The 26,199-nt window shown below is 54.5% G+C and overlaps 1 protein-coding gene across 4 annotated transcripts in view; it reads left to right on the top strand.

Moving 5' to 3' along the window:
• ATP2B4 (ATPase plasma membrane Ca2+ transporting 4) overlaps positions 1 to 25,344 on the top strand; it is a 47,624-nt gene extending 22,280 nt beyond the window's left edge. The window contains exons 4-22 of one of the 4 annotated variants that reach the window (XM_030473070.1): positions 530 to 787; positions 1,538 to 1,663; positions 1,767 to 1,892; positions 3,538 to 3,573; positions 5,096 to 5,257; positions 5,342 to 5,556; positions 5,648 to 5,890; positions 5,992 to 6,233; positions 6,507 to 6,741; positions 7,747 to 7,926; positions 8,640 to 8,727; positions 8,846 to 8,952; positions 10,331 to 10,522; positions 10,634 to 10,847; positions 11,589 to 11,800; positions 12,421 to 12,528; positions 12,861 to 13,043; positions 15,148 to 15,237; positions 20,320 to 25,344. In XM_030473070.1, the coding sequence (XP_030328930.1) occupies positions 530 to 787; positions 1,538 to 1,663; positions 1,767 to 1,892; positions 3,538 to 3,573; positions 5,096 to 5,257; positions 5,342 to 5,556; positions 5,648 to 5,890; positions 5,992 to 6,233; positions 6,507 to 6,741; positions 7,747 to 7,926; positions 8,640 to 8,727; positions 8,846 to 8,952; positions 10,331 to 10,522; positions 10,634 to 10,847; positions 11,589 to 11,800; positions 12,421 to 12,528; positions 12,861 to 13,043; positions 15,148 to 15,237; positions 20,320 to 20,625 (3,323 nt within the window). In that variant the 3' untranslated portion in view covers positions 20,626 to 25,344. Of the gene's footprint in view, positions 1 to 529; positions 788 to 1,537; positions 1,664 to 1,766; positions 1,893 to 3,537; positions 3,574 to 5,095; positions 5,258 to 5,341; positions 5,557 to 5,647; positions 5,891 to 5,991; positions 6,234 to 6,506; positions 6,742 to 7,746; positions 7,927 to 8,639; positions 8,728 to 8,845; positions 8,953 to 10,330; positions 10,523 to 10,633; positions 10,848 to 11,588; positions 11,801 to 12,420; positions 12,529 to 12,860; positions 13,044 to 15,147; positions 15,349 to 20,319 lie in introns of those variants that run through there. The other 3 variants (XM_030473067.1, XM_030473066.1, XM_030473069.1) reach the window with 3 other exon arrangements.
• Positions 25,345 to 26,199: the final 855 nt, after the last annotated feature.

The following is a 26,199-nucleotide window of genomic DNA, read 5'->3' as shown; positions in this document are numbered from 1 at the left end:
GTGCAGGTGGAACTGGGAGCTCCTTCTGCTCACCCTTTAGGCGGTGGCTTCTCCTTATCCTTGGGATCCTTGGCATGGTCCCATCCAGGCACCTGCATTGATTGGATGTGTCTGGGCACACCCTGTGTGTGGTTGGGCAATGGTGTTGGATAAGTTTCTCCTTCGCAGTGCTGGATCTCCATATCACTGGAGGAGCAGAGCAGAGGCAGGGATCTGGAGGTGCAGGGAGATGCTGACTCACTCAAGGGTCAGGGAGCAGAGGGAGGGCTGGGTGCTCCAACTGGGAATAGAAGCCGGTTGTCCCGGCTCTTTCAGCCCAACCTCTGCCAAAAATGAGAAATATAAAGAAGAGGAGAAAACTAAAAGGAATCAAATGCCTCCAGGGATGTAAAAACCCTCTGCTGAGAGCAGGGGAAGCCCTTGGACAAGCTCAGGGAGGAGTAACTGTGTTCCTTGTGTTCCATTCACGTGTTCCTTGCTGGGGAGCGGGTGTCTCATGGTACAAACAGGGTTTCTCCTCTGCTTGCAGTGTGCGGCCAGTCTACGGGTGGTGTGGAGGACGAGGGCGAGTCGCAGGCCGGCTGGATCGAGGGGGCAGCGATCTTGTTCTCGGTGATCATCGTGGTGCTGGTGACGGCTTTCAATGACTGGAGCAAGGAGAAGCAGTTCCGGGGCCTCCAGAGCCGCATCGAGCAGGAGCAGAAGTTCACGGTCATTCGCAAGGGGCAGGTCATTCAGATCCCAGTGGCAGAGATCGTGGTGGGAGACATCGCGCAGATCAAGTACGGTGAGTGGGGATGGCCGGGCTCTGTCCCTCTGCTTTGGAGCCTGGTGCTTCCTCCTCTCTGCTTCGCCAGCCCTTTTGCCTTGATGGGAAGTGTTGCCTCCTCCAGTGGCTCCATTGTGCAGCATCCCATGGCCAGGAGCAGTGGGAGATGCTCCTGTGGAGGTGATGGAGCTCTGCTCGCCTTGCTGGAGCTAAGCCAGGCTCTGCACACACCATTGGGTTGCTTTAGTGACCTGTTGGTCTCAAAAAGGATTCATTTTCACAACCCTGTCCTTGTTGGTGAACCCTTCCTTAGGAAGGAGGTGTAGCCCTTGGGCTAAACTAGGTCCTGCTCCTTGTTTAGCAGGGGGAATGCTCATCCCATGCAGCTCCTGGCAGGAAGGAGATTGGTCCAACATAGAGCTTTCACACAGAGCTTTTTCCTTTTTCCTTCCTTGGCTGGTGTAATGTGTAGCAGTTTGGATGTATTGGGAGGCTTTGGGCTGTTGACTCAGTAAAACCAGATGGGAGAAGCAGTGATTGAGCAGAAGTCCTCCCAACAAATGCTTTCCTACATCAGTGAAGATTTTGGACTTATTGAATATCATCTTATAATAGCCATCTGTCTTAGAATACCCATCTGTTGCTTCTTCCCCCTCTAGATTTGGTCTGAGACTGAGTTTTGAGTCCTTTTGCTGACACACGGAGCCTCCTCCTGGGCTGGGGTGCGCAGGGTGAGCTGTGCTGACCCCCTCTCTGCTCCTGTCCTAGGTGATCTCTTGCCAGCAGATGGGATCCTGATCCAGGGCAATGACCTGAAAATAGATGAGAGCTCCCTGACGGGGGAGTCAGACCAAGTCAAGAAATCCCTGGAAAAAGACCCCATGCTGCTCTCAGGTGAGGAACCCCGCTGGGTTTGTGCTGGGATGCAGAGATGTGTTGGGAAGGAGATGGGATGTGGTGCTTGTCCTGTCTCACCGTGGCCTCCCTCCTGTGCCAGGTACCCATGTGATGGAGGGCTCTGGCAGGATGGTGGTGACTGCTGTGGGTGTCAACTCCCAGACAGGAATCATCTTCACCCTTCTGGGTGCAGGAGAAGGAGATGAGGAGAAGAAGGTGAAGAAAGGTAAGGAGATCCACTGAGCCTGCCTTTTCCTTCCTTTTGCCTTTTTCCCTTTCCTGGGAAGCATCCACTGGTGTGTGACAGGCTGCCCCCACATCTGTGGGATGCGTGTTAGTGCCCATGGCCCAGGCAGGTACGGTGAGCTCTGGAGGTGCAGGGGGATCCCTCCCTGCTGCCCGAGGAAAGCCTCCGAGCACCCAGACCTCGGCTCTCGGCTCCTTTTGGACACGGCTCCAACTGTCTCCTCTCCAGCAGCCGCAGCCTGGAGCTGTGGGGTGTGTGGGGGGGTCAAGGCTCAGAGGGAGAAGTGGCCGATAGCGATGTCCCACAGTGCTCATTGCCCAGCTCGTGGTGGGAAGGTGAGTCCTGGTTGTCCACAGGGTGATAGAAACCCATCCAGAACCTTTGCTGATGATCTCTGCTGGCATCCCTGAGCTCCCTGGGGAAGGAGGGGTTGTGTGCTGGGGATGGAGGGTTGGAGAGCAGCTAGGCAGGCTGAGGTGTTCCTCATTGCGCTGGGACTCGATGCCTCGGCACTCACATCTCGCTGCTTATTCCCTTGCTCTGTGCCAGCTTTAAAGCCAGCATCGGCACTAACCAGGCTTGGGAAGCTCCTGCTCTCCCCCGTGTCCCTGCTCAGCAAGTCTGGGCTCACTGGGAGCAGCCGTGAGGTGCAGGGAGCTGGCAGGAGGGAGCTGCTGGCGGCAGCACCGGGGAGCCCTTCCCGGGATGTGATGCCAGGCGGGGGGAAGCTTCCTGAGCCTCTCCTGGCAGCCGGTTCCGCTCCAGGCTGTGTCTGTGCTGGTTTCCTGCAGCTCTGCTCGCCCAGGCCGGGCAGCTGCCTCCCATCGCTGGCATTTGGAGCCGAGGAGCTGCTGGGGTTTAGCTGCCAGCTTGGAGGTGGGAGTATGGGATGAGACGTAGGAATGGTGCTGGTGTGGGAAATGAGGCGCCCAGGCTCGGTGCTTTCCCAGCCTTTGAGCGCTGTCGCTCAGCCCCACAGCAAACCAGCTCTGTGCCTTGCAGCCCTCGATTTGGGAGTGAAGTGGGGCAGGGGCTTCACCAGCTTGTTCCCTCTGTGGTACCAAAGGATGATGGGGAGAAGGTGGGTGAACCCTTTGTCGCTCCAGGCTTGCTTAAACCACAGCAGCCCTGTGCTCCCCATGTTGTGGAGGCGCACTGGGGACCCCCTTGCCCATCACAGATGTGGGGGGCAAAGCCCCTCACTATGGGAGCAGTGCTGTCCATGGCAGGGGACAAGTCTCCTGGGTGGATCCACTTGCACCCACAGCAGCGGGAAGTAGGGAGCACCAGTGCCTGGCATGTGCTGCATGGAGGACAAGCTCTGCTGTGTGGTTGCTTCTCCCCGATGGTCTGAGACACCAATGGCACCCTTGGAAGCACTGATGAGGGTTGCAGGAGGTGCTTTGCAGGTGGGGAAGTCTGAAGCCTTGGGGACGGGGTGCCTAAGGGAGCACAGGGAGCTCCGGAGCCTCGCCAGTGCCAGCAGAGAGCTGAGCCCTGTGTATGGACACCACCGGAGCGTGTGCGGCCCCTCGGAGCAGGGCTGGCCCTGGGCTGTCCCAGCAGCCGGATGGTGACCGTGGGTCCATGTGCTCAGCCCTCCACCCTTTCTCTCTTTGAACAGGTAAAAAAACCGGAGCCCCCGAAAATCGCAACAAAGGTAACCAGCCTCTCCATCCTTTGAACCAGCACCACACTAACTACTGAGCATTCCTCCTTCCTTCCTTCCTTCTTTCTTCTCATCAGTCTGTGCTCTTTGCTGCTCCGGCGGGACTCTCGCCTCGTTGTCCTGGGAGAGGGTGCAGCGGTCCCGTGGCCGGTGGCCCCAGCACGGTGCCCTCCGGCACCCACCATAGGGCTGTGTGTAGCTGGGATGGGCCTTGGCCGCCTTTCCCCGTGGCCACGTTGCCCCTGTATAGGGCAAAGCTCTTGTGCAGGAAGGACAGGGCTCTTCCAGCAGCCCGGACCACCGACAGAGCATCCCTTTATCAGGGCAGACGTTATCCATGTTGACACGAGCTGTGACTGTGGCTCTGAAGCCCTCGTGTCCCTCAGAGGCTGTCCCTTTGCAGGGCTTGTGTTTGGGGAGAGATGGGGGTCCCCTTATGCTGTTTCTGGGATGACATGTCCCATGGGGCCTGGCCAGCGTGACGGTTGTACCCTCTCCTCCCATGGCCTCGACTCCGTGAGCGTCTCCTCGCCAGTGTTTCTCACACTGTTCTTTGCAGGCTGTGGAGGAAGCCCATTCCTGCACCTCTCTCTCCACCTCTCTCTTTCTCTCTCTCCTCTCAGCAGTTTGAGTTTCCCTCCTTCCCGTCAGACTGTGTCCGGGTGCTTGTTCTGTCCGTGTCGGGTCTGTTGTAACCGTGGAGGTGTCCGATGTGGAGCTGCTGTGAGCTACGGGGTGTCTCAAGCAGCGGCAGCCAGGAGGGGACAGGTCCCAGGGTGTCCGCAGACAGCTTTGGGGGGGGTTTCCCACCCTCTTCCCATCCTTCTCCAAAACTTCCAGCTGACCTGAGTCTCCCTGGTCCAGACCTTCAGTTGGACTAGACCATTCTAGTGACTGAAAGCCTGGCTGTCTTGGGTCCTAAAGACATGATGGATGGCTCAGGGCTGGGATCCAAGGAGCTGCCTCACTCCTCTTCAACCTCCATCCCAATGTCTAACTGACCCCTTCCATCTCACCCCCTCAGTCACTCCCCTGGCAAGTGATTCCTGCTGAGCTGCCCACAGGGCACTGCAGAGGTGGCACTGGGAGGGACTGGGGATGCTCATCAGGAGACTGGGAGCGCTGGAGGCTCTCTGGGGTCAGCCCAAAAGGCTCCTCATCTGCTGCAGGCTGCAAAGCAGCCACAGGGAAAGCTAGAAGAGACCTGCCTCCACCCCAGACCCTGGCCAGAGGGTTTCTTGCAGTGCTGCTTTAGAGGTGTGACTGGTGCAGTGTCAGCTCTGAGGATCCTTTATGCATAGGGCTGGGGTAGATAACAGAAAACTGCCCCATAGGGAGGTGGCAGGGCCCTGGGACAGGAGGTTTCCATGTGCTCGGATGCGTGTGTCGTCGGGAATGGCTCTTGTTCTGGGTTTCCTCTCTCTCACCACCATCTTTCTCAGTGGTGTCCCAGAGGGCTTTCCTGGTCTCTCTCCTATTCACACGTGGTGTCTTCTTTTACCCTGGGCTGTAGCTAAAACTCAGGATGGTGTGGCCTTAGAGATCCAGCCCCTGAAGAGCCAGGAAGGGGTGGAAAATGAGGAGAAGGAGAAGAAGAAGGTGAAGGTGCCTAAGAAGGAGAAGTCTGTGCTGCAAGGGAAGCTCACACGCCTGGCAGTCCAGATCGGGAAGGCGGGTGAGTGGCCCTCCATGAGCTGTCCCCTTGTTGTCCCCTTGCCCTGCATCCCCTCACCTGCTGCTCTGCCTCTTCTTTCCCCAGGGCTCATCATGTCAGCCATCACGGTCATCATCTTGGTGCTGTACTTTGTGATCGACACGTTTGGGGTGCAGCGGCGGCCCTGGCTGGCAGAATGCACCCCCATTTACATCCAGTACTTCGTCAAGTTCTTCATCATCGGTGTCACCGTGTTGGTGGTGGCTGTGCCCGAAGGGCTCCCGCTGGCAGTCACCATCTCCCTGGCCTACTCTGTGAAGGTGAGACCACGGCGCAGTGGGGTCACCGTGGGTATGACGAGGGAATTCAGGCTTTTGGCTTTGACCTGCGTGGTCGTGGTGCCTGTTGCAGAAAATGATGAAGGACAACAACCTGGTGAGACACTTGGATGCGTGTGAGACCATGGGCAATGCCACTGCAATCTGCTCGGACAAGACGGGCACGCTCACCATGAACCGCATGACGGTGGTGCAGGCCTATGTGGGGGACACCCACTATCGCCAGATCCCCGACCCCGAAGCCATCCTGCCCAAAATCCTGGACCTCATTGTGAACGGTGTCGCCATCAACTCAGCCTACACATCCAAGATCCTGGTGAGTTGGAGAACCACAACCTTATGTGCTGGTCTTGCCACCCTGCAGCTCCCATCCTGCCGTACCCAGGTTTAGCATTGCGTTTCCTTTCTCCTCTCCAGCCACCCGAGAAGGAAGGGGGGCTACCCCGGCAAGTGGGGAACAAGACCGAGTGTGCCCTGCTGGGTTTCGTGCTGGACCTGAAGCAGGATTACCAGGCTGTGCGGAACGAGGTGCCAGAGGAGAAGCTCTACAAGGTCTACACCTTCAACTCGGTGCGCAAGTCCATGAGCACAGTCCTGAAGAACGGCAACGGCGGCTTCCGCATGTACAGCAAAGGAGCCTCCGAGATCATCCTCCGCAAGTAACCATCCTCCTTCATCACGCTGGTCCTCTCCCTATGCCATGGGCTTTAGGCTTAGATGCACCATAGAGCTGTTTTGGGGGGCTGCAGGGTGAAGGGTGCCCGGTTTTGGAGCAGGGAGGCGCTGCTGTGCACTGTGTTTAACTCTTTTAGGGTGACTTTGGTAAAGGTGTAGGGAGCTGTGGGTAAAGGGATGGGGAACCTGGGTGACGGGGGGAGCAGATGCTGGCAGCGTGTGCTCATCCCTCACCATCCATCCTGGTCCTGCGTTAGGTGCACCAAGATCCTGGACAAGAACGGTGACCCCCGGGTGTTCAAGGTGAAGGACCGGGATGAGATGGTGAAGAAGGTGATAGAGCCCATGGCCTGCCACGGGCTGCGCACCATCTGCCTGGCGTTCCGGGACTTCCCTGCCGACGCCGAGCCCGACTGGGACAGCGAGAACGAGATCCTGTCCGACCTCACCTGCATTGCTGTGGTGGGGATAGAGGACCCTGTGCGGCCAGAGGTACCGAACCCAGCTCTGCCCTGGCTGTCCTCCAGGCATGGGCCAGGAGCCCCTTTCCCTTAGGAAAACACAAGCAGCTCCTCTGCATCCATCTCTGAAGTACCCCACACTACCAGCTCCATCCTGCAGGCATTTCTCTCCCCTACCTGGACAGAATGACCCGGTGGCAGGGTGTTTTCTGCTCAAACTTTCCCCCTCAGTTGCTAACAGGGGTCTGTGCACAAGCCAGGCTGGTTCTACAGAGAGACACCACGGGGGGGCGATGGGGATTTTGGAGAGGGTCAGGGCTGATGCAGCTGGTTCCTCCCTCACAGCTCTGCCTCCACCGGGGCAGGCAGCTGGGCTAATGCAATAAGGCCTCCAATACCTGCCTCCTGATTACATTTTGGAGCTTGCCCCCGCGCTCCCGCCTTGCTTGCATCTTTCCTGATTGGATGTTCAAGTATCTGGGGCTGGGAATTGCATTACAGATGCCCCGTCTGCACCAGCTCTGGAGGCCACTGATTCAATTTGCTAATTTCTCACTAATATCCTCTTCCCCCACCGCTCTGTAATAGCTAAACCCATTAGTGCCGCTGGAGCGGGGTGGCTGAAGTGCCCCCGTTTTGATGGATTGCCTGGCCGAGCCCTGGCGCCCAGCACCGTGGCATGACGGGGGGAGGCAGTGAGGTTGCCTTCCCCTTGGGGCTGGGGCTGGAAGTTCTCGTGTTGTCTGTGCTGGAGGAGCTGCTCTGGACACGCACATGAGGCTGGGAGCAGGCGTGAGCAGGGCAGGCATCGTCTCCAGTCCCTGGAGGCTTTCCCTTGAAGCTTGTGCTGGCGCTGGAGGGGGATTTGTCCCCCTCATCTCATCCTCAGTGTGAGCACGGAGCTGAGCTCCGGGTGGATGCAGGTTCCTGAGCCCACCACGGCCCTTTCCAGATCCTTTGAGGGAGGATGGGAGAGGAGCTGCCTGTTTCCTGCGATACCTCGAGGATCCAGCCCCATCTGTCCTTGTGCCCCCAGGTACCAGATGCCATCCTGAAGTGCCAGCGTGCTGGCATCACTGTCCGGATGGTGACTGGGGACAACATCAACACCGCCCGTGCCATCGCCACCAAGTGTGGCATCCTGCTGCCAGGGGAGGACTTCTTGTGCCTGGAGGGGAAGGAGTTCAACCGGCTCATCCGCAACGAGAAGGGAGAGGTGGGAGAGCAGCCCCGGGTCCTGCTCTGCAGGGGGTGTGGGTTTTCCTCTTATCCATGGATAAAGGCAGCTGGTCCCTCTGCTTGCTGGGATCTTCACCCAGTGCAGCTGCACTGTCTGGGTGCTCGGATGTGAAGGCTTTGTCTTGTCATAGAGTCATGGAATGGTTTGGGTTGGAAAGGACCTTAAGATCATCCAGTTCCAACCCCCTGCCATGGGCAGGGACACCTCACACCGGACTATGTCACCCAAGGCTCTGTCCAACCTGGCCTTGAACACTGCCAGGGTTGGAGCATTCACCACTTCTCTGGGGACCCTGTGCCAGCGCCTCAGCACCCTCACAGGGAAGAACTTCTGCCTTAGATCCAACCTCAACTTCCCCTGTTTAAACCCATCACCCTTTGTCCTGTTGCTACAGTCCCTGATGAAGAGTCCCTCTCCAGCATCCTTGTAGCCCCCTTCAGACACTGGAAGCTGCTCTGAGGTCTCTGCACAGCTTCTCTTCTCCAGGCTGAACAGCCCCAATGCTCTCAGCCTGGCTCCATACGGGAGGTGCTCCAGCCTCTGATCATCCTCGTGGCCTCCTCTGGACTTGCTCCAACACCTCCATGTCCTTACACTGAGGACACCAGAACTGCACACAGTGCTCCAAGAGGGGCAGAAGGTTTCAGGGGGGGCTCCCTGCCCTTTCTCACACATGCTTTGTCCTGCAGGTGGAACAGGAGCAGTTGGACAAGATCTGGCCCAAGCTGCGTGTGCTGGCCCGCTCCTCCCCAACAGATAAGCACACGCTGGTGAAAGGTGAGCAGCTGCCTCCCAGTGTCTCATCCTGCTCTGCCCGGGGGCTTTTGCAGCACAGTCCCTGCCTGGACCCTGCCCTTGGGGCTTATTTTCTCTCAACTGCTTGTCTCTGCTTCAGGAATCATCGACAGCACCATTGGTGACCAGAGGCAGGTGGTGGCTGTGACCGGGGACGGGACCAACGATGGCCCAGCTCTGAAGAAAGCTGATGTTGGCTTTGCCATGGTATGGATGGGCAGTGGGTTTTCCCACTCTCTTTGGGGTGCAGAACTAGTGACACACTTGGTTATTCTCATATTTCTGTATTAGTGAAACTTGGTTTGGAGGTTCAGTTTAACTCTCATTAAATTCATAGCACTGTTAGCAAAGGAGTGATGGGAAGCAATCACTGGGACTCTGCCTTAGGGCTGGGCTCCTCTGTCCCAGCTGCAGGGACCACGTCAAGCTGAAGGTGTCCTGGCACTTGTAGGGCCGTGCCTGGCCCTGATGTCTGAGCTGTGGGGTCAATAACTCACCCAGTAAGTCCCCATGACATGGTTCATCCCTGCAGTTCCTCACCCAGGCTCCTAATGGGCAGCCCAGGCTCCAAGCACTGACTTGGGGAGTTTATTTATGGTGATCTCCTGCTTTGCTGCTTTGCTTTGCTGTCTGAAAGAAGCCAGGAAAGAAACCTCTTGGTTTTCCTGGGAATTGCTTCAGTTGACGTATGGGAGCAGGAGCCAGATGCGGGGGGGAGCCTTGTGAGCCCTTGGAGGGAGCTTTATGGGTGTTTTTAGGAAGGTGTTAAACATCCCAAGTGCAATTCTGGAGCTTTTAGGACCAACACAAGGTCCTAAAGGACCAGGGTCTTCTCCTGGGCACCAGTGGGGCTCTCTGCCCTCACGTGCAGGAGCAGCCCATGGCCAGGCACTGGGCTTTGCTGGGGCTGTGCTGGACCTCCAGAGAGTGGGGAGCAAATAGCACATAGGACAGCTCTGTCCAGCTGCATCTGAAGCTCACACCCTGCCGCAGCAGCCTGGGTGTCCCTGTCTGAGACAGAACCAGCTCCTTACGAGCATCAGTGCGTTTAATCGCTGCAAAGCGAGCGCCTCTGTGTGCCAGCGGGGAGAAAAGCAGCGAGCTCAGCTCCTGCAGAGCAAATGTGGCCTTTTCAGATGCTGCAGGGGACCTGGGAGGTGGTGGTCAGCCCTGGATGGGACAGAGGCACCAGGGGGGCTTTGGGCCGCTGAGCACTCTCTCATTTGGGGCTCCCAACCCTTGCTTACAGCAGAGATAGCCAGCTAGGGTTGCCTGTGTTCCCTCATATGAGGAGGAAGCTGTACTTAAAGCTGTTTCCCAGCTTTGCTGCACTGTGGCCCCAGTTTGGGGCTGAAAAGCTGTGCTGACCCAGAGCCCGTGTCTGTTGTTGAAGGCTTCTCTGCTTCAGAGCCTCTGCACCCCTGGGTGCTGCAGCAGAACTCACCATCAAACACAGAATGGGCTCCGGCTCCTCTGGCTCTGGTGGATTTCTCTCTTGGGGCTGTCTCTGGGCAGAAGCCAGGAGGATGCCAAGCATGGAGCTTGCTCCATGACTCACCGCGTTGCTTTCTCCCTGGTCCTCAAGGGCATCGCAGGCACAGACGTGGCGAAGGAGGCTTCGGACATCATCCTGACGGATGACAACTTCACCAGCATCGTCAAGGCGGTGATGTGGGGACGCAACGTCTACGACAGCATCTCCAAGTTCTTGCAGTTCCAGCTGACTGTCAACGTGGTGGCCGTCATCGTGGCCTTCACGGGGGCCTGCATCACGCAGGTAAGGGGGTGCTGGCTCGGTGGGAGAAGAGTGGAGGCTCCTGTGGAACAAGGAGGGAGAAGAGGGTGGTTTTGGTGGTGTGATGTGTTCTTCCCCCCGCTCTCTCTGCAGGACTCACCCCTGAAGGCTGTCCAGATGCTGTGGGTGAACCTGATCATGGACACCTTCGCCTCCTTAGCCCTGGCCACGGAACCCCCATCCGAGGCCCTGCTGCTGCGCAAGCCCTACGGCCGCAACAAGCCGCTCATCTCCCGCACCATGATGAAGAACATCCTGGGGCACGCCGTGTACCAGCTGACCATCATTTTCACACTGCTTTTTGCAGGTGAGCTTTGAGGCCCCAACAAACAGGATGATGGTGAGAACAGGGCAGAAGTCCCAGCTCTGCTTCACCAGCACCTTTCCTCCCCAGCGCTGCGTCCCTTGTTCTCAGTTGTCACTCAGTGAACTTGCATTGGCCAGGACAGCTTATTTAATCTTAGAATCCCAGACTGGTTTGGGTTGAAGGGACCTTAAAGCTCCTCCAGTCCCAACCCCCTGCCACAGGCAGGGACACCTTCCACTAGAGCAGGTTGCTCCAAGCCCCTGTGTCCAACCTGGCCTTGAACACTGCCAGGGATGGGGCAGCCACAGCTTCTCTGGGCACCCTGTGCCAGCGCCTCAGCACCCTCACAGGGAAGAGCTTCTGCCTCAGAGCTCATCTCAATCTCCCCTCTGGCAGGTTAAAGCCATTCCCCTTGTCCTGTCCCTACAGGCCCTTGTCAAAAGCTCCTCTCCAGGTTTCTTGTAGCTCCTTTAGGTACTAGAAGGCTTAATAATAACAGATGGGGAGCGGGAGGGTAATAAGGAGAGGATTTTTGCTCTAGAGCCAGGAAAGCAGCTTTTCAAAGGTGTTCAGTGGAGCTAGCATGGGGAACTCCAACTGGGCTCTTAAAGGGATCTTCAGCAAGAACCTGGGACCCTAATTCCCTCTCCACCAGTGCAAAGCAGAAGTGAGGAGCAGGATCTCACCTTCTCTCTTCCCTTTCCTTCTCCATCCCCTCCCCAAACGCACTTGTCTGCTTAGGGGAGAGGTTTTTTGACATCGACAGCGGCCGCAATGCCCCGCTGCACTCGCCGCCCACCGAGCACTACACCATCGTCTTCAACACCTTTGTCATGATGCAGTTGTTCAACGAGATCAACGCCCGCAAGATCCACGGCGAGAGGAACGTCTTTGAGTCCATCTACCGCAACCCCATCTTCTGCTCTGTGGTGCTGGGCACGTTTGCGGCTCAGGTGAAGCTTTGGGAATACACGGTGGGGCTGGGATGGGACCGGCCACGGGCAGGACCGGCGTCTGCTGCAGTCACTGCCCTCAGCTCTGTTCTGTCCCTTTTATTCTTCTCCAGCGGCTTCTTGGTGGCACAAAACATGAATATTGGGGTCTAGAGTGTGTTGGGAGGGGCCAGGGCTGGTCATCACGCCTCTGGTGTCCTGTAAGGTTACTAGCCTAGATCATAGAATCATAGAATGGTTTGGGTTGGAAAGGACCTTAAGATCATCCAGTTCCAACCCCCTGCATGGGCAGGGATGCCTCACACCAGACCATGTCATCCAAGGCTCTGTCCAACCTGGCCTTGAACACTGCCAGGGGTGAAGCATTCACAGCATCCTTGGGCAACCTGTTCCAGCGCCTCAGCACCCTCACAGTAAAGAGCTTCTTCCTTACATCTAACCTGAACTTCCCCTGATTAAGTTTAAACCCATCACCCCTTGTCCTACATGAGGTCCTTGCTCCTCTTGTGATCCCTGGGAGGGGGGAAAAGATGTGTGCCTTTAGGGGACCTTATCCCGTGGCTGTGCTTTGCAGCCCCTGGAGCTCCCCAGTGTGTGACTTGTTCTCTCCTGTGCTGTAGATCATCATTGTGGAGTTTGGGGGGAAGCCGTTCAGCTGCTCCGGCCTCACCCTCAGCCAGTGGTTCTGGTGTATTTTTATCGGAGTGGGAGAGCTCCTCTGGGGCCAGGTAAGAGCGAGTCTGAAGAACACACCATGTGCCATGGTGTGCTTGCAGCGCAGCCTGCCTTCCCCTCCTTGTGTCCTCCCTGGTGTTTGCTCAAGGCAGTTTTGCAAGGGGGGGAATGCTCCATCCCAGTTCCATCCCTGCAGTGAGGAGGGGAGGTTGTTCATCTACTCCTCGTTCCCACCCTGCTTACAAGCAGTGGCATGTCTCTTGCATCGGGGTGTCTCAGCTGAGTCCTGGCACTTGGTTGCTCACCTTTGGTTGAGGCTGGTGGTGGGCTCCACGCTCCCATAACCTGCAAGCTAAGGAGCTGCTCTCTCCCTGCCTCTCCCCAGCTGATCTGCACTGTCCCAACCAGCCACCTGAAGTTCCTGAAGGAAGCTGGCCATGGCATCACCAAGGAGGAGATCCCAGAGGAGGAGCTGCCTGAAGACGTGGACGAGATCGACCATGCTGAAATGGAGCTGCGGCGCGGGCAGATCCTGTGGTTCAGGGGTCTCAACAGGATACAGACACAGGTACTGTGGGGCAGTGGGGACTGGGGGGGCTCTTCCTTCTCTTTCTTTCTTTCTCTTTCTCTCCAGGGGCTCTGCCTGGAAGGAGGTGACGGCTGCTGCGCAGAGGATGCCATCACCTCCTGGGCTAGACTTCTCCCACCACCCGTGCCTTTCTGGTTGGGGAACCAGGACAGCCTGGTTTTGGCTCAGCTCGGGGCTGGGGGAGGCACTATCCTGTTCCCATGTGGAACACAGTGTCCTGCAGCCTGAGGCTGGATGTGCTGCACCTCTCTCAGCAGAGGAGAGTGCTCAGAAACTCTGGGTCAGGGCATGGAGCCTCCAAGGCTCTTAGAGTTGTGCAGTGAGTGGGTCAGCACTGAAGCTGCTCCTGGTCACTGTGGGGATGCTGCTCTCAGTGGGCAATGTGCCCAGGAGGGATCTGCCTGCATGAGACCCTCGCTGGTCTCACTCCTCTGCTGTCCTTCCTGACAGCTCTTCGGCCAAGGGCTCTTGCCACCCCTCCCTGCCAGTCTCCAGTCTCCTGGCCTGGAGCTCTTGGCCCCACAGCACAGAAGGGGAGGAGAATCGATCTGTTAATGTGGTTTTTTTACATCAGCTGTTTCTCCTTGACTCAGTTTTTCCTGAAAGGGTGTTTTTTTTTCCCCTGGAATGCTGCTGGGCAGGGCAGGGCGAGCTCCCTGCAGTGAATCACTGTCCCTCGTCTTTCCTCAACGCCTGGGCAGAGCTGCCCCATGGAGGAAAGCTGTAGGTCCCCCATGTCCCCTGGCATGCAGGGCTGCTGCGTTACCTTCTGTTCATCCTCCTCTGCCCCTCCAACCGATGGAGGTCACCAAAAGGGCCCAGACATGGAGCGAGCACAGCAGCCGTGTTGTGCCGTGTTATCTTGGCTTCTCTGTGAGATCTTGCCTTGATGCTTTCAAGGTGAGGGTCAGCCTCGATTCCCTGCCCGTGGTGAGGGGCAGATGGGCTTTTCTGCAGCCCAGGGCAGTGCATGGGGCTGAGCTGACAGCTCAGTTGGCTCATTCACATGAGAGATGTGCTGCTTTGGAAGGGTCCAGTTGCACATGAACAGCCACAGTACCAGTGGTTGAGTGTGCCGCTGAGGCTGAGCCTGGAGCATCCCAGGTATCTCCCTGCAGCCGTGATGGATCTGGGCTGAAATGAGCTCTTGCAACATGAAAAATGGATGCTGGCACATCCTGGAGCCTCTTTAGCAGCTCCTTCCCTGGCTGAGGTGCCATGGAGCAGAGCAGCCAGCAGGTCAACCCGAGCGCCCTGGGGCTTCTGTCCCGACTCGGTGCGTGTTGAATGAGCACAAGGCTCTTCCCTGCGGAGCAGCCTGTGCACTCGGGAAGGGAGGTCCCTCTGTGGAGGGGGATCAGCCTGGAGGAGTGAAGCAGTGTGTAAAACACCTCCAGGGTGAGCGAGAGCTGCGTGTGGGGCTGGAGGAGGTGTCCCTCCCTGAGGAGCTGTGCAACCACAGTGGTACCTGGATGCTGCTCGGTTCCTCTGGCCTTGGTGTGCAGCGACAGAGCAACCGTGGCTCAGCCACTGAGGGTGCTTCCTTGCTGCATCCCTACCGAGTCCTGTGCAGAGCATTGAGCCTGGGGGAGAGGCTGAAACGTCTCCCAGCACGGCCGGCTGCCATGGAGCATCGTGTGTCCCAGGATTCAGCCTCCCATGTACATCCCATGGGGCTGAGGGCCCAGAAACCCTTTCCCAGTGCAGTTTTCTGGACCACCGGCTGCCAGCTCGCACCTCTGCCCACCCTCTCTCTTTCTCTGCTCCTCCTGCAGATTGTCAGGAATAACCCAAGGTGTTTCCTCTGTCGCTCCCTCCCACCACAGTTTTCCTTCTTGGTGGTGGGATAAACCCTGTCCTTGTGAGCGTGGGACCTCTCCTCTGCTCCCAGCAATGCCAGCCAAAAACCCGGTGTGGGTTTATGGGAGTGCGGGGTGGGGGGCTCCCTCCTCCCCACCTCTCCATCCTCCTTCTTCCTTCCTGTCCCTGTGTGTCTGCCCAACCTCCCTGCTCCCCTCCATCCCCAACCCCTCTCCCTGTCTCTGGCCGGGGCGACGCTATCTCACTCTCTGGTTCTTTGCAGATGGACGTAGTTTACACATTCCAGACCGGCGCCTCCTCTTTGCAGGGAGCCCTCAGGAGACAGCCTTCCATCGTGAGCCAGCACCACGATGTAAAAAATGTTTCTAGCCCAACCCATGTAGCTCTTTCCTCCGTCAATTCCACTCCCACCACTTCTGCTGTTGCTGCTGCTGCTGCATCTCCTCCTGCGGGCAGTGAGTGATAGTCTATTACAATGCATGACTTCTAATAACCACAGAGAGCACCTGCACCAACCTAACCCAGCCTGTTCTCTCTCCCTCTAAACCTTGACTCACACTGACTTCCAAAATGAAGGATGGGGCGGGAGAGCATTTAAAAAAAAAAAGGAATAGTTTTTATGCAGTTGCATCTTTAACAAGTTTACAGTACTTCCTGGTCCTTTCCCCCCCACCCCATCCCTTGTTGCTTCCTCCAGTTTTACTTCTTCTCCTCCTTTGCAGGACTGACGTTTGAGTCCACCCTCCTGAGGGGTGCCAAAATTGGTGATTCTAGTTCAAAGAACCTTGTGTTCATGAGCAACTAAAAAGCATTGCTGTGAAAAGGGCACACTGCACCCAAAAGCTGTCATTGCCTTCCCATGCAGCTCTGCCCAGCCCCGGGATGCCCCAGGAGGGCAGTGCTGGGCAGAGATGCTGCTTTACCAAAGCTGTTTGGAGGCAGAGTGGCCGCTCAGCCCTTCCCACAGCAGTTTGTGTGCTACTGGGATGGGCTGAGCCGTGGTGAGGGGCTGCCTGTGTGCTCCCTGCCTCTTGCACGGGGGTGACAAGGGCTGTTTGCTCCTGCCTCGGTTGGCTGGTGCGGGAGAGCAGCCGGTTACCACGGCTCAGCTGGCCCATGGTGATGCATCGGAGCTGCCCAGAGCCTGCAGCTCAACATGCTGTTTCAGAGCTGGCTTGTAAGCAAGCAGCATCCCCATCCTGCCTATGAGCTTGCATGCTGTGTGAGACGGAGCTGAGCGAGCCCTGGAGCTCGGCAGGGCCAGCACCGGGCTGCACCGGTGCCCGTCAGCACCCAGCTTGTTCTGCACACCCTGAGAACCAGCGTGTGCAGAACAGAGACACGCGACTCTCTGCATGCAAATGGAGATGGAAAACGTGGCCCTGCTGAACACCAGGGGGAAAGCTGGATCCTGGATCTAGCTGTGGGCTTCCAGACCAAAGGAAAGCTCACTCTGGTGCAGCGCCCCTCTCCGTGTTCATTGTGATCTTGTGTATATGGGCTTGTGAGCACATGAGCGTGGATTCTCTCTGCAGGGCTGTGCCAGGCTGGCAGTAGGTAGTGTTTCTTTCCTGGATAATTGGCTTTTTTTTATTGCACAGTCATTTTCTGTGTTCTCTTATTGAAGAAATACCCTTGGTGACTTTTGGAATAGCTTTCAGTCTCCACTGTTTATGCACTGTGGGGGAGAAGAGAGAATTCCTGATCGTTTTGTTTTCTCTCTATTTAGCTGATGCTGATGCTTGAAGTTGATTCTGTTTAACCCCAGTGTTTCTGAAGCAGCGCAGCTGCCTTCTGTTCCCGACTGCATCCGTGCACCACCGAGACTATCTAATGGGAAGCAAACCTGCTTAGAGGGGTCTCAGGGTAGGGGGCTTGGGTGGGTGAGACCAAACCACGGGTTTTTTGCAGTCTGTGGATTAATGTTCTCCCTGATTCGCAGCAAGGGACTAGAGAACTTGGATAGCTTGTGCCTTTCCAGGCAGCAAACAACTTGACAAGAAGCTAACCCAGGTTGCTAAGTCTTCCCTCTGTTTCCTGCCTAGACTTCTCTCTATTTCCCCCTGCTGCTTCCCTCTCCTCTCTCTCAAAGCTCCACTTCCCTCCATACAGATTAACAGTGTCCCTCTGCCTTGCACTGCACGTCCAAGGGATGTGCCCCTCTGGAGTGCTGGAGGAGAAGGGATCTCAGCAATGACCCTCAGGAGATGGTTTGCGGAGCTGAGCTGGTGTCCCTTGGGGGGGTTGCCCTGGTTTGAGGGAGCTGGGCAAAGCAAGTCAGGGTCAGTGGTGGAGCTGCTGCTGGCTTCACACAGAAGATGTCATTTCCATCTCCATGGGAGCAGTGGGGTTTGCCCAGCACGTTGTGGTGCTGCAGCGATGGTGTGAAATGAGAAGGATGGAGATTGTGCAGGTTGTGGGTGGAAAGGAGGCATGAGCCTGACCGTGGGCAGGGCGGGAGGTGGGGTTTCAGCTCGGTGGGGAGGATTTCGGGTTTGTTTGCTCTTTCAGAAGGCAGTTCCTTGCTGTTGGGTTCCTTTGACAAGGGAACGGCTGAATTAATTTCACAGCAGTTGCTGACAGAGATGGTTAAATCAAAGGAAGAAAAGCTTGAGGAAAGCTGTGGCTTAAGTTTATTGGTAGAGCTGAAGGCAGTGATGTGGTAGATGAGGTCTGGACTCACCAGTGCTCGAGGTGGTGAGGCAGGGAGGGCTTCTGTGAAGCTACTCCTGCCTCTAAGCTTGTACCAGGCTGCCCAATTCACCTGGGCTCTCCCAGCTTGTCTGGGTTGGTTGTGCTTGGTTCGGTTGGGTTTGCACGCTGCATTGTAGGGGCAGGTGCTTGCAGTTGCTGTTGTGAAGGTGTGGATGATGTGACAGGTTCTTGGTAGAAGATGGCCTGCTTGGTGGTCTCCTTTGTGCTGTGCATTCACACTAAACACTGGATTTATCCAGGATCTTACCGTGGTGCTTAGTGCAGCAAACACAGCTCTGGATTTCTGTTCCCAGCTACATAAACCTTCATTTTTGCAGGCCAGCTGATGCTCCAGCATCACGGGGGGTACCTGGCCCACACTCACCTCCTCATGAGTGCCTGTCGTCCAGCTCACATGTGTGTGTGTGTGTGTGTGTGCAGCTCCATTTGTGTGTGCAGAGCTGGAGTGTTTATTTCCAGCTGGGATGTGCTGAGCCTGGGCCTGGGGGTGCCACGTTGCTGCCCCAGGTAGGGCAGCACCATTTCTGAGCCAGGCGGAGAATGGACTCAGCCCTCCCGAGAGGGGAACCCTGGAGCATCTCCCAGGTAAAACCTCCAGGGTTCCAGGCATGAGGCTCTTCTTTGGGTAATCCCTCTGGTCTGGTTTTGTGAATGCTGTTTGTGCTGAGAGCAAAGATCCCCAGGAGGCTCTCGCTGCCTGTGCTGGTTGGTGACCTCCCTCCTATCCTGCCCGTGTACCATGCCGAGGTGGACACTTTAACCCAGCTCATCTCACCAGGAAGAGGGGTGTCATCTCTGTTCACCCACCAGATCTGCAGCCCATTCGCAAAGAAGTGCCAGAACACACACACACACACACCCCTTTATTTGCCTCATCAGCTTGCAAGGGGATATGTGAATCAGTCTCCCTCCAGCAGCTCTGCGCTCCTTGGGCAGTGGCTGGGTGATGGGGAGGTTCTCAAGGTGTAGCTTAGGGATGCTGTGGAGGAGCACCCCTTTTGTGCCCCAGCTTCAGTCCACAGGGATGCCATGCAGGGAAGGTGGTGGGGACTGGGTTCATTGAGTGTTGGGAGCAGATGAGGGTAGCTCCTGCTGCTTCCATGGGGCAGGAAATGGAGCAGGACGACCGGCACTGCTACAGGGAGGTGTTACCAATGTCCCTGCTGTGCCCAGTGTTGCTGAACAACATTTCACAGTGGTCTGGAGGCATTTGCTTCCTAGAGGAGCAGATCTGCTCCCAGATGAACTCTGCTTAACAGAGTAACGACTTCCATTGCTGTCATAAGACACAGGAGAGCTTCTGCAGGATGCTTGGTCCCTACTGGCGATGTTGTCCGTAGCTTCCTCCCCTAGAAAGGCAGGAGATGTCCCAGTTCCCTTGGGAGACCTTGAGCTGCTTGGTTTGTTACCTCTGCTTCAAAAGCCCCCATACTGCATCGCTCTCCTGCAGTTGTTGATGCCTTTTGACATCTTTTGGAGTGATTATAGCCCTAATTCACCCAGGACAGCTGGAGCTCTGCTGCACTTGGGATGCACAAGTCATTGCCTCACGCATGCTGGTGGCTGCACCGGGGCAGAGAGTTCTGCTGCAGCCCCACGGTGCTGCCACCTCCTGCCCCTCTGTTCACTGGGTCTGATGCTTGTCACCCATCCAAACTGTGACTTGGCTGCAAGGGAGGGCGAGAGCTGGGCGGCCTCAAGGCTGGGTTTGCAGAGGAACTGGAGGGATCAGCGAATCCACCACTTGCTTGTTTCCCGACCTCTCCCTTCCAGTGCTATGGAGGTAGCAGAGCCATACCCTGGTTCTCCAAACTGGGTTCTGGATCTGCTTGGAACACGTTGAGTCTGGCTTTTGGCAGGGCTGGCAGCCTGTGGGCTTCACAGGAGCGATGTGTGGCCAGGCTTTCTAGCAGAGTTTGAGATTGTTTTTCGTGCAGAGCATCCAAAAGAACAACTGCCTTTGGAAACTGCTGGGTCTCCTTCAGCATGGCGGTGTAGGGAAGGATCCAGAGCTCCAGCCCGGGATCCAGGTGGCAGCCCTGTGGGCAAACTCGCACAGATCTGGCTTCCTTCTTGCATGTTTAGCTGGGTCCAGTTTTACTGCTCATGGCATCCACTTGGACCTGCTGCTTCACATGGGCTTGAAAAGTTTGTGACGCCTTTTTAAAGCCCATTCCTTTCTATAGGTCTAAAACCAAACTAGAACAAACACACACATGGCTCCCACAGTAGTTTGTTTTTTTGCCTTGAAGTGAACCCGCTGTTTGTCTAACCCACCTCTTTTTTGAGTTGTAGTTCCACTTGTCCTCGTTTGTACACACAGATACGCGTGCGCACACATAATGACAACTAATGCATTTTGGCTTCTGTTCATTTGAAGTGATCTGGGGGTTGGGTTGGTTTTGGTTTTGGTTTTTTTTTTTTTTTGAGTTGTTTTGTGTCTTTTCTTGCAGCTTCTGAAGTCGCCCCATAGTCGGTTGATTCCCCATCACACACCTAGTGCCTGAGTCTGATCCATGTTGGCCCTCCTAGTTCACCATAGATGTTTCATTTCGACTTAGCTGTCTGTTCAGTGGTGGTTAATGTTGTTGTTGTTGTTGTGCTTTTTGTTTTCTTGTGTCTTTATGAGTTATTTTGACTTTCTCCTGGGAGCTCTGGCCTCTCCTTGCTGGTACTAACCCCTCTTCTGTTTATCCCCCACGCTCCTCGCCTCCGGCAGATCAAAGTGGTGAATGCGTTCCGTAGCTCCTTGTACGAAGGCCTCGAGAAACCCGAATCCAGAAGCTCCATCCATAACTTCATGACTCACCCAGAGTTCATCCTGGAGGAAGACGAGCCTCGAACACCATTCCTTGACGGCGCTGAAGACGACCCCGAGACTGACGGACTCAAAAAGCGAGGTGGGGGTATCCTGGGTGGATCTACACCCCTCAACAGAAATAACAATGCAGTGGACAGCGATCAAGCTGAGGTCACCGTCCCGGAGCCCGAAAGCCCCTTACACAGCTTGGAGACATCAGTTTGACCTTAAAACTTTGAAACCCCCCCCTTCTCCTCCTCCACCTTCGCCCCTCGCCCTGTGTGACACCGGCACCAGTAACTGATCACACACTGCGGTCACTTCGTGTCAAACTGCTCATACGTATATCATTTTGGTGTTTCATTTTGGGGTTTTTTTTTTTGTTTTGATTTGGGTTTTTTGTTTCTTTTTTTTACCATTGTTTAGCAGTGGGAACCAGAGTACCACGATGCTGGGTGTTGGGAGAGAGCCTAAGCCAAAACTGTGCATCTCCATCCCTCGTTTTCAGTGGTACTCGCCCAAGTGAAGCAGCCAGGTTATTTCCTCTCCGAGAGTTGGGCTCCATGTGTCTGTTTGGGGGGGGGGGGGTTTCACTTTGCGAAATGCATGTTCAAAGGAAGTTCAAGTTGTTGTAGTCTTACACGCACGTGCTCAGCCTCAGGGCTGGGGCCATTCGTGACTTTCATTTTTATTTCTTCTTTTTCTCTTTTTGTTGTTTTCTTTTGTTCTCCTCCACTTGTGGTTTTTAGGGTTTTCTTCTAATGTTGGGGTTTGTTCTTTGCTTGTGGGATTTGCCCCCAGTAACTCCACAGTGGGAAGTGGGGGAGAAATTAAAAATAAATGGAAAAAAAACCCAGCCAGGGGAAGGTGTTTACTCACAGGTTTGACAGATACAGGGATGTACACACCAGTCTTCCACCTTGAAAATGGTACCTAACCTTTGCAGTTCCTCCTCCGTGTGTGTGCGCACACGCTTCTCTCTCTCTCTGTTTCCAAAGCAGTCATTGGTAGATAAGGAACGAAGGTGACTTGGCTGTAACCTTGCTGGAGGTAAAAGCTGGTTTCTCTACAAAGCAAGGTGGAGGTGAACTGGCAGTGGAAGGGTGGTGAAGAAAAAACCCATGGTTGTGAGAAACAGGGCTCCTTCCTGGGGAGTCTTAAGAGATTCATCTCTTCTGCTTTTGAAGAGCTGTGAAGGGGAAAGCCTCGCAAAGGTCTAACAGTTCCTGCTACCACGAGCAGAGGGATTTCTGCCCCTTCTGGCGTGTCTGTACTGTTGGGTTAAATAATCCTTTTGCCTTGGAGTACAAGCTCTGGTTAACTGCTGAGGAAGCCCAGAGGATGCTCCAGCCATGGCCACCAGCTCTGCGCATCGCTGCCCGAGCGTTAGCAGGCTGAACGGAGAACAAGCATCAGGTTATTGACCCTCCAGTGGGTCAACCTCTCGATCGTGGAAGGGGTAAGTCAGGTTGACTCTTTAGCCAGTGGAAGGGGAGAAGGCTCTAGCACCCTTGGCAGGACCCTTGATTTCCATAGCACTCCTGTGGCTGATTTGCCAGGGGAGGCAACTCCTGGCAGAGGTGGCAGGTTGGTTGGTTGGCTGCAGGTCTTCCAGCGGAGGTGCTGCATGGAGGCTTTGCCTTGCTTGCTACTCTCTTGAAGGTCATCTCTTCACCCTGCATCCTGCCTCACCTCCGTCTCTTGTCACCATTTGGAAGGAGTCCTGTCTTAGTGGACCAGAGGCCCCCAGTGTCCTCTGAACTTCACCCTCTTGTGAAGCCATGGGACTGAGCAGGAGGCAGGAGCTTGCTTTGCTTGGGCTTAGTTTCTTCCCCTTGGGCTCTTGCTGGTGCACCCCTGGTTACTGGCCCCAGGCAGGCAGGCCTGGGGGAAGCTCTGCTGCCTTCACTCCTTCATCCCGCTTGGCTTGGTTGGAAGCAGAGAGAACCTGGTTGTAACTGGCTGTAGAACATCATTGTCTTTGCCCAGCCCCCATCCCTGGAAGCAGAGAGGTTTGAGCGAGAGGGTGGGCTGGCTGGTTTCTTCTTTCCTTTCCTTTCTGAACGCACAGCAGAATCTCCCGTGCCTTCTCCAAGCACTGCCTGCAGCACCGCCTGCCACGCGAGGGCCCAGTACTTTGCCAAGAAATAAGTGTTCCTTACCCACCACCACAAACCAAGTGTCTTTGTTTTGTTTCCAGCCCAGCACCGACTCGTCCCTTCCTTGGGGTGGGAGGAGGGAAGGACGAGCTCACCCCATTGCTGCCCTGAGGAAAGGTCCTTCTCCCAGGTCTCCTGGCAAAGGGGGTGAAGGCTGGGCTCTACACTGCCAACAGCAAGAAGAAATTGCCACCACTGCCCATCTCAATTGCAAATTCAGTGTCAAGCCCCCTGCCTGGGCAGGCAAACCCACCGCTGCCCTCCCCGTTCCTTCCACACACGAGCTGAGACCTACCCTGGGCAGGGCAGGGGGGGTAACCCACAAGTGGCGCCAGGAGAGCCAAAAGGGGTGGTTGTGGGGTTTGGGGCTGTGCTAAAGGTGACATTGCTTCAACGCTCACTTTTTCTATTTTAAATATTTGAGAAAAAAGAAAAAAAAAAAAGGTGAAAATACGGTGTTCTTACACATGAAATATTTATTAAATACTTTTTGGGAGGGAGGGGGAATGCACCGATTTTTTTTCTTTTAATTTTTTTTTTTTTTTTTTAATACCTCAGACCTGTTGAAAAGACCTAAACCAACAACAAAAAGCCAACTTTGGAGGCTCTCAAAGTCACTCCCAGAAATCTGTGACTGGCAGGTTGCCACAAGGGTCTGGTTGTTCCTTAGTTGATCTATTTTTGTTGTTCTAGTTTCCACATTGAGGGGGGCGGGGGGGAAAGAAGAATTCTATATAAATATTATGCAAAAAAAACCAAAAAAAAACCAAAAAAAAGATTAAAAAAAAAGATATAGTTTTCTTTAGCTCAGAAACGGATATTTTTACGTCAGCCATATGTATTTTGTTTAAAAGACAAAAAACTAACTAAGCCTTGAGTCGCGTGGCTGTGTGACAGCAGTTCACAGGCAGATGCCAGTCAGCTTCCTTATCTCCGAGCAGCCATCTTTATACTAGATGTTAGTTGGATGACACAAATGGGGTTTTTTTTATATATATATATATATAAATTATGTTGGTATGGCTGGTTGCTTAAAGTATAAATGTTTATTGTGCATACATCCTTCTTTTTTTTTTCCCTGTAAAGTATGTTTTCTATTTAGTTTCTGTGATATACTGGCAGCAGGTTGGGTTAAGTTATTGAGGACGTTACAAAAGAGTTGGGGGAGATTGGTGCTCTACGTTGAAAGGCATGGTCAAGCAGCACGAACTTCTGGGGACTCTCTGCAACATGCCTTGAAAAAGGGGGAAAAAATATATATATATTATTATTTTCTGCTTTGTTTGAACTGCCACGAGTGTGCACGGGGGAGAGTGCCATGCCCGACAGGAACCGAAGTCATACCCTGTGCTCCGTGTTAACTTGCCTTGGAATGCTTTGTTATTAAAACACTCTGAACATAATTTTGCATCCAGTTCTTACTAACAGTAGGGTCGCTGGTGGTGGTGGTGGTTTTCTGTGAAATAAATTGGCAGATTGGTACCAAAGACATTATTACACCACGTCCTGTGTGCGTTGCTGAACAGGCATTTTTAGGCGTTTGCATTCTGTGATGAGGTTTCCTTTGATTTGCACAGGGGTTATTCTTAATTTTCAAAGGTTTTGTGCAATAAGCTTTGAGGAAAATTTTGAAACAATCTCAAGAAGGAAAAAAACTAAACCAACTTTTAGCATGGGCAGCCTTTGGCTTTCCCCAGTCGAGGAGTAGCCATCCTGTAGTGCTCAGCCCCTTTAGAAATGCTTCTCGGGGGCGACACAATGTTGGGGCGAATGGAAAAGCCCCATCCCAGCTCCAGGGATGCTGTTGCCCTCCATGAACTGCAGGGACCAAGCACCTCAAAGAAGAGTCCCTGCAAGCTTTTGTACCTCTTGGGGAAGGGCAGATGTACCTGTCTGACATTGCTTCTCGCTGCTTGGTTCAGCTCCTTCAAGTTTATCAACTCATGGAGCACGCAACCCATAAACCATCCTCCTGCACCCCAGCTCTCCCCAGTGGGGCACGGTGACGTGGGGGGACGGCTCTCCTAGCTGCAGGGCAATGCCTGGCTGTTCTTCTCCAGCATCTCTCTGCCAAGGCTGTCCCTTGCCACCGAGCCAGGCTGATCTCTGGCTCTCCTGCCTCTGCTATCCTCCTGCTCAACAAAAGAATAGAGTTTTCATTCAGCAAAGCCCATGGCTAAAACTGCCTTTAGTTTATTTCCTCCCCTTAAATAAATATATATATATACAGTATTAAATCAACATTTATGTGTGTGTATATATATTTATCCAATGCTCTCACAACAAACCTTTCTTTTGAAGAGGGCACACAGACCTGAGGTTTTTTTTTTTTCTTTTCCAGTAACTAAGTATAATAAGCACTGGTATTTTTGTACAAAAAAGAGAAAAATACAAAACAAAAGACTGACTATTATGTGGTATGCATGACATTAAAACAAACAAAAAAAAAATGGTGGTTTCAAAGCAATATGTACCCTGGTGTGTTTGCCATATCCTAGAGTCCAGCTTAAAGTGCACCTGATCTGTATTGCATTTTGATATTAATCTCTATGTACAATGTTTTGCATGTAATTTATATGGTTCTTGGGAGAAAAAAACAAAATTGAATGAATTGTCAGTTGGTGGCTTCTGAGACAACAGACTCCAAGCAGAGATAACACTCCAAGTGGAAGCAAAAGAGTGGTTGAGGGGTGGGAAAAGGGGGTACATATAGAAATATGAAGCGTGCTGGGGGTGGGGGAGACGGGTCCTGGTTTTGAATCAATAAAGCTTTGGCTGTTGAGCAGAAACACTGCGCAAGTGCATCCAGAGAATAAAATGTGCCCACATGTAACTGATGTCCTCAGTGTGTCCACCAGCTTGTGAAATCCATCCCGCATCCTCTCCTAGGATGGTTGGGCTTCCCATCGGAGCAAGCTGGAGCGTGGAAGTGGCGCCTGCGGGGTGGAAAGAGGGATGGGGATCAAAAGCAACCCTGCTGCTATGGAAGCACCCTTTAGTGTGGGTTTTCTCTCTGCACAAGCCTCGCTGTTGAGGCAGGGGTTGGCTGGTTGCACTCAGGACTTTATCTTAAGCATGTCTCCTTCCATGTCTAAGCAAAGACCAGAACTGGCTGTCAAATGACATCCAAACCAGTGTTGCTGGGCTACATGTTGAGCTTGAACAAAGATCCTCCCTTGTACCCTTCCCTCATGGCACCTCTGAGGTGATGCATGGTGGAGGTTGTGATCCCCAGCTCCGGGGGAGCAGTTTTAAGCTATGTCCTGCCTCTGTACTGGGACTATTGTGCCTCCATAGAGGCACTTTGCCCAGGTGAGAAGGACAACAGGAAATAAAAGCAAGCAGCCCCTGAAATACTCGTATTCCAAGCACGTTCATTGCACTGGAGCTCCTTAACTCCCCGCCCTCAATAGAGGGGCGGTTGCTTCTCTCTGTCTTTAGTAACACCAAGGCCAAGCCACGAGGAGAAGATGGAGCTGGGCGAGGCTGAAGGGATGAAGTTCAATCCAAGCCTTGCCCACACTGACCCTTGGAGCTGACACCGGGTGACACAAACAGGGTGTAAAAGCTTCACTGCGCAGCCTCAGCCCTGCTTTCTCAGGGTGGTGGTTGTGCCAGCTTGTAACACCCGGGACACCGG

This window comes from Strigops habroptila, chromosome 18, assembly GCF_004027225.2.
Source record: "Strigops habroptila isolate Jane chromosome 18, bStrHab1.2.pri, whole genome shotgun sequence".
Classification (NCBI taxonomy): Eukaryota; Metazoa; Chordata; class Aves; order Psittaciformes; family Psittacidae; genus Strigops; species Strigops habroptila.
This window is presented reverse-complemented; position numbering and strand designations above follow the sequence as displayed.